The 6,770-nt window shown below is 35.4% G+C and overlaps 1 protein-coding gene across 1 annotated transcript; it reads left to right on the top strand.

Annotated features, from left to right (window-relative positions):
* Nucleotides 1–3,085: 3,085 nt before the first annotated feature.
* LOC112505087 (laccase-12-like) lies at nt 3,086–6,130 on the top strand. The gene is made up of 6 exons (XM_025109038.1): nt 3,086–3,193; nt 3,292–3,443; nt 3,879–4,123; nt 4,207–4,335; nt 4,745–5,701; nt 5,792–6,130. The coding sequence occupies exons 1-6, from the start codon at nt 3,086–3,088 to the stop codon at nt 5,920–5,922; spliced, it is 1,722 nt and encodes a 573-aa protein (XP_024964806.1). The 3' UTR covers nt 5,923–6,130.
* The last annotated feature ends 640 nt before the right edge of the window (nt 6,131–6,770 follow it).

The raw sequence follows: 6,770 nt of genomic DNA, 5'->3' as shown, positions 1-6,770 counted from the left end.
TTGTCGATCATCATAGAGGTTTTAGAATATCTTACATCATTGGATAACTGAAAATAAAATGTTTAAGTGGACTGCAATATTGAGTGGTGAAATTTTAATATAATTTGAAATATTGAAACTAAACACCTCTGTCTAGTACAACGGCATACTTAAAAGGTCAGAAAACGACCAAGTTAAACCGAAAAGGCTACATATTCGATTTACCTTTGTTGCTTTATAAATTAATGGCCTTTGAGATACACGCTACGAGTTAGCTTTATAAAGAGAGCATTTACTGATGCTAATGTGCTTTCAAAGGTAAAATATTACCATCTAATATATTTTACATTTCTACTTATCATTTTGTTTACGTATTAGATGTCATCATAAAATAGGGCGAAATTGTTGGGTCACCAATGATTTGTTTATGACCTCCAAATGCACTTCTAAGTTCCTTAGTTTACATTTGATTCTTAAATATGTGATTGTTCTTTTGTAATAGTTTGGTTTATGCTTAAATTGTTCGGCAAATCGAAGACTAGCCGATATCAAGAGGAAATGTGTGTTGTTGATGTGGATTAGAAGATACACTTCCCGAACTACCATCAAACTTTCACCAGCCGATTAGTTGGTTGGTTGATAGTCATCCTGACTATTGGCCTATCAACCTGAGAATTACACTCTTTTATTAAATAAGTTGAAAAACGTATATTTCTAACTCACTTAAACATAATTAATCCAATGTGTTAATGTCTTGTTTGATTCGAGTTTTTAACTGTGATGGCAATTTGATTGTCAATTAGTGGGAGAGTTAAATGCGATAATGATGTGATAAACAACTTTTGTTGTTCGGACTGTGATAACAGTCCATATTTTTCGACCAATTAGGTTACACAAATTGGTCATGCTCGAGCAGAAATTGATAAAAGAATGAAGACCCAATCACTAACATACAAAAACCGAACACTTACCAGTGTGATATAACTGTGATAATCATGTGATACCCGACTTTGGTTGATCAAACAATGATGACTGACCGATCCAATTGAAATCGAACGATTATAATTGGATATCCAAATGTAATAAGATTCGACAGATCYAAAATTTCAACTATCAAATTGGATTAGTAAGTAATTGGATGACAATATAGAATTCAATAAAACACTAATAGGTCCACTTCAATGAATGGAACCATCAGATCCAATCACCAGTTACATAAATTGGAATAGTTGTCGAATATTTATCAGATCGGATCAAATGACAAAATCCAACATCCAAATAATGAGTGGATCAAACTTGACCCAATTAAACCCAATGGATTTTAAGTAGTGATCACTCTCATTTGCATCAAGATTTAAATACAATAACATAAATTATTAGAAGTGAGATGTCATCATCAACACAAACACCAGTGTAATCAATATTAAGCATTGAATCGATTTTTGCAATAGTTCTCTTTTGACTACTAGATTTCACTTAAATCGGTGTCAGATCTTAACTCATATAAAGATTAGAAGTATTAACAAAACTCAAACAAGTATAAAATTCAGTTTTTCAACTTTTATATTAAAAAAAAAACCATGTTAATAAAATATGCTGCAAATGACAAGTTGACTACCGTAATAAAAACTGTTTTATTTTCTCCGCTCCAAAATAAACACATGTTTTCAAACAAAGATTGGATTTAAGGGGTCGTTTATCAAACGTTTTGTCGATAGTCACCACCCTCATTTACCTTATCGGATAAGCGTTTATAAACGGCTCCTTAGTCCTTGTCATGCTCACTCGATAAGTGACCATAAATTATCAATTACTAAACATTAAGAAAAATACCATGACATACAACAAATTTCTTCTAAAGTTGAATGTTTATATACTATTTGAAATGATATTATATATATATATATATATATATATATATATATATATATAATTTGAGGATTAAAAACATGAAAAGGTCCATGCCAAACTTTTGGTTAGAAGTAATAGTAATAGTAATAGTTGGTTATTTGGGGTTGAAACCAAAAGGATACGGACAACCCACCAAACAAGGGAGAGAAAACATCATCATGAAACCATCTTTGTCATCACTAACTAACTAGCTTTATTGTTAAACACCAAATCTACCGTCTCACCTAAACCTTGACTTTATTTTTCTATTTCTAATTAAATGCTTTTTCCTTCCCAAAACAAATAATCATAATAAAAAAAAGATAAGTGATCTATTACGCTTTTTTTATAACCGAAGTGACAATCTTACTCTTAATAATAAAAAGATTTTTTTGTCTCATAATTTAAATCAAAGTTGAAAATTAGTAAACACTTATTTAAAAAAAATTAAAATAGAAAAGAAAACACCTATTTTAATAAAACACAAGGAGTAATAAATAAACATAATGCTTTTTAATACCTAATCTTTTTTATCTTAATTCTCATCCATAGATGGTTATGTGTCTATATATAATTGAGGTTGCTTGAAAAACTAATAACATGTTTAAAATTGAAAAGTAAATTTTAAAATAAATTTTTAATGATTATATTTATATAGAGATTTTGGGAGGAAATAGTTTATTAAAATAATATTGACCTTGACTTTAACCCATCAATTACTTATGTTCTGATTATTACCCTTTGTTGGGGATGTTCAAAACTATAATTACGTCACTCTTTATAGTCTTAAGGTGAATAATTACTTTTCAAACAAAACAAAAACAAAAACAATTTCACCAGCTTACTTGATATATAAATAAACTATTAGTTTTTTATCCAAAATATTAACATTTTAATTAAACATCAATCCAACCAACATTTTTACTCCTTTACAAATGAGACAACTTGTTAAGAAAATCATGATGCTAAATCTGTTGATATAGATAAGTACACTTGTGAAGCAAGCGTTGATGAACATTAAATCACATTGTGATGTAGGTTAGTGGGTGCACCAACTTGGTTTGAACTGTGTTTGCTTTAACCATCACCCATGAAACATAACCAACCTACTTTGCCTACCTCAAAACAACTTCCTTTATCTTCTTCTCTATATAAGAACCTCTTGTTTCTCATAATTCCACAACTCAACTAGCCCACAAAACCCTACTCGTTGACCATGGACCGTCTGTTCAGCACCATTGCATTGTTTCTACTGGGCTTGTTGGTTCTCTTTTCAAGTGTGTCCTCTTTCCCAAATGCAAAGACTCACTACCATGACTTCGTCGTATGACTTCTTCTTGAATTTATCTCTATATATATGCTTTTGGTGGGTTTTATTTTGTTTCAAATTTTGATAATGCGAACTATTTCATATGGGTTTAGGTTCAAGCAACAAAAGTTAAGAGGCTGTGCAAAACCCACAATTCTATTACGGTCAATGGCCAGTTCCCAGGTCCGACTTTGGAAGTGAACAATGGCGACACTTTGGTGATACATGTCATCAACAAAGCTAGATATAACGTCACCATTCACTGGTATATCCATATGCATATCCTCATTTATGTATATATATATATATAGTCAGTTAGTACTTTTAGATTGGCAAGAAGGTAATATAATCTTTGACAATGGCTTTATCAGCAGATTATGGGTCATCTAAACGAACCCAATATATCCCATAAGAAAGTAGTATCCAGGGTTGGGATGTACACAGACGTGACCCCTACTCCAATGGGTCATTCTGACTAGTATGATTTATTTACGTATGCGACTTTTTTTAAGTATATAATAATTATATACGGCAATGCGACTTTTTTCAAGTATATAATAATTATATACGGCAAACACTCATGCACACCCCTCATATTTGGTGAAACCCTTGACCACTTAGGAGGCTGGGCTGGTGGGCTCTATCAGTAACATGGTACCGCTGGGCCAATGACCCTTTGGTAATGTTGATGACTTTTCAGGCATGGTGTCAGACAAATGACCACAGCGTGGGCAGATGGACCAGAGTTCATCACGCAATGTCCAATTAGACCAGGAGGGAGTTACACCTACAGGTTTACGATTTCAGGACAAGAAGGAACCCTCTGGTGGCATGCACATAGTTCATGGCTTAGAGCCACCGTCTATGGTGCTATTATTATTCACCCAAAAGAAGGATCTTCCTACCCATTCCCTAAGCCAAAGCGTGATTCGGTCATTGCTCTTGGTATACAGTTTATTCACATTGAAAATGTATTGCAAAATTTAAAATAGAGATACCTGATATAATGAGATGCTGCTGATGATTAGGTGAATGGTGGGATGCAAACCCAATAGATGTTATAAGAGAAGCGACAAGAACAGGAGCAACTCCAAATGTTTCTGATGCATATACCATCAATGGTCAACCCGGTGATCTTTATAACTGCTCCAGCAAAGGTTTGCTTCTATGAAACATATTGGCTCCTTCATTTTCTCCCAAACTGTCACACAAAGTGAATCTATAATGTTTGAAAAACAGTCGCATGATGTAGATTTTAAGGAATTTTACACTTCTTACATGAGATGAAAGATCGTGTGGGAATAAGAGTTAAGATGAAAAGTGTAAGAACTAAGAAGGGATATGGACCCTTGATCACTTTTAATTTCAAAACAACCCATGAATGCGCTTTGGAAGGGAATTGATCCGGCGCTTCTCATTAGTGTTGATCTTGTGGAACTTTACAATTAGGATTGGATCAAGGGTGGAGATCCCTTCTTACCCTTCTCACCATAACTCTCATTCACACAGGAACCCAACCCTCTTACTTGATTCAGGGAATTTTATCTTCTATTTTTTTCAATGTAGATACGGTCATAGTACCAGTTGATTCAGGAGAAACAAACCTCATTCGGGTGATCAATGCAGCGTTAAATCAACAGCTTTTCTTCACCATAGCAAACCACAAACTTACTGTGGTAGGAGCTGATGCTTCCTACGTAAAACCCTTCACCACCTCGGTCCTCATGCTTGGACCAGGTCAAACCACTGATGTACTCGTCAAGGCTGACCAGCCACCGGCCAGATACTACATTGCTGCACGTGCTTATGCCAGCGCACAAGGTGCTCCGTTTGACAACACCACCACTACCGCCATTTTGGAGTACAAGACCGCCCCTTGTACAGCCAAGTGCACCACTTCAAAGCCCATTATGCCACGTCTCCCAGCATATAATGACACCACAACCGCCACTGCCTTCACAACCAGCTTTAGGAGCCCCAGAAAGGTCTTTGTTCCAACTGAAATTGATGAAAATCTCTTCATCACTGCGGGTCTTGGAATCAACCAATGCCCACCAAAAACCAGGGCCAGAAACTGTCAGGGACCCAATGGGACCCGCTTCACAGCCAGCATGAACAACGTATCTTTTGTACTCCCATCCAATTTCTCCTTGCTTCAAGCACATCACCAAGGTGTACGTGGAGTTTTCACCACCGACTTCCCAGCGAAACCTCCAGTGAAGTTTGATTATACAGGTAATGTGAGCCGGTCATTGTGGCAGCCTACTCCTGGAACAAAGGTCTACAGGTTGAAATATGGCTCAAGGGTGCAGATAGTGTTGCAAGGAACAAATATCTTCACTGCTGAGAACCATCCAATCCATCTCCATGGATATGATTTCTATATACTTGCAGAAGGATTTGGAAACTTCAACCCAAAAACAGACTCGGCTAAATTCAACCTCGTGGATCCACCTCTCAGAAATACAGTTAGCTTGCCTGTCAAAGGGTGGGCAGTCATTAGATTTGTTGCAGATAATCCAGGTAAAGAATGATAAGCACTCGCATTCGCTGACTCTGTTAATAAAAGCTTACATTTCCATATGATGCTAAATTTCTCCTATATTTACTCAGGTGTCTGGATTATGCACTGCCACTTAGACGTTCATATTGGGTGGGGTTTGGCTACAGTGTTTCTTGTGGACAATGGAGTTGGACCATTGCAGCAATTGGAGCAACCACCACCAGACTTACCTGTGTGTTGATATCATTTCCATCAAATTGAAAATCATAATAGCTAGCATTCTTGTAGTCCAAATTTATAAGGGTTAAATGTCTTCCCCCACATTGGGGCTATTCCTATTCTTTTTTTTGTTTTCCTGCTTTTCTGGTATTTCTCGTTGATAGCAGACTGCACCAATGGTGATGAACTTGGCAGATACACATATTGTACTTTATAATCAAAAATTGAAAACGAACATTTGTTTTTAAAGTTATGAGAAGATCATGATCACTGTATTACTATACTAGTTTTATCTCTGTCAAATGTTTCATTCATGTTGCTCATTGTGCTACAGAGTAATATTCTTTCCAAACAAAAAAACTGCCAAAGCAATAATCCTTGTTTTTAGTATGTGAAGAATATATGATTTAGGTATAAACTGTCCAGCCACATAATCTGTCGAACATACATGAAGAAATATGAGAGTGAAATAGCAGCATGCAGCATGTTAAAACCAATGGTTGAAACATCATCCATCAAAATGAAAAAGAAGCATACAGATCAAAAGATGTTTATCAACATTAATGAACTAATAAATAGCTCCAAAGACTATGTAGACATGAAAYAATTGGCATTTTATTGAAAACAACAKGTCATTTCTAAGAGTGAAAAAGGGTGATTGTAGTGCACCACGTCCCCTCAGCTTTGCTAGGTTTCGATGGGAAGGTTTTGTATTTTAACAGAGAAAAAGAAAGTTAGAGATATATTCAATAAAGAATTCTTAATTAGTACCTAAAAGATCACTGAAGCACCATGCTTTAAGGGCCAAAATATACATCCATTAGGGGCCTTAGAAACTCAAACAGAATCAACATCCCATACATGCTGTTT

Source organism: Cynara cardunculus, unplaced genomic scaffold, assembly GCF_001531365.2.
Source record: "Cynara cardunculus var. scolymus isolate 2C unplaced genomic scaffold, CcrdV1 Un_Scaffold_8325, whole genome shotgun sequence".
NCBI classification, from domain to species: domain Eukaryota; kingdom Viridiplantae; phylum Streptophyta; class Magnoliopsida; order Asterales; family Asteraceae; genus Cynara; species Cynara cardunculus.
This window is presented reverse-complemented; position numbering and strand designations above follow the sequence as displayed.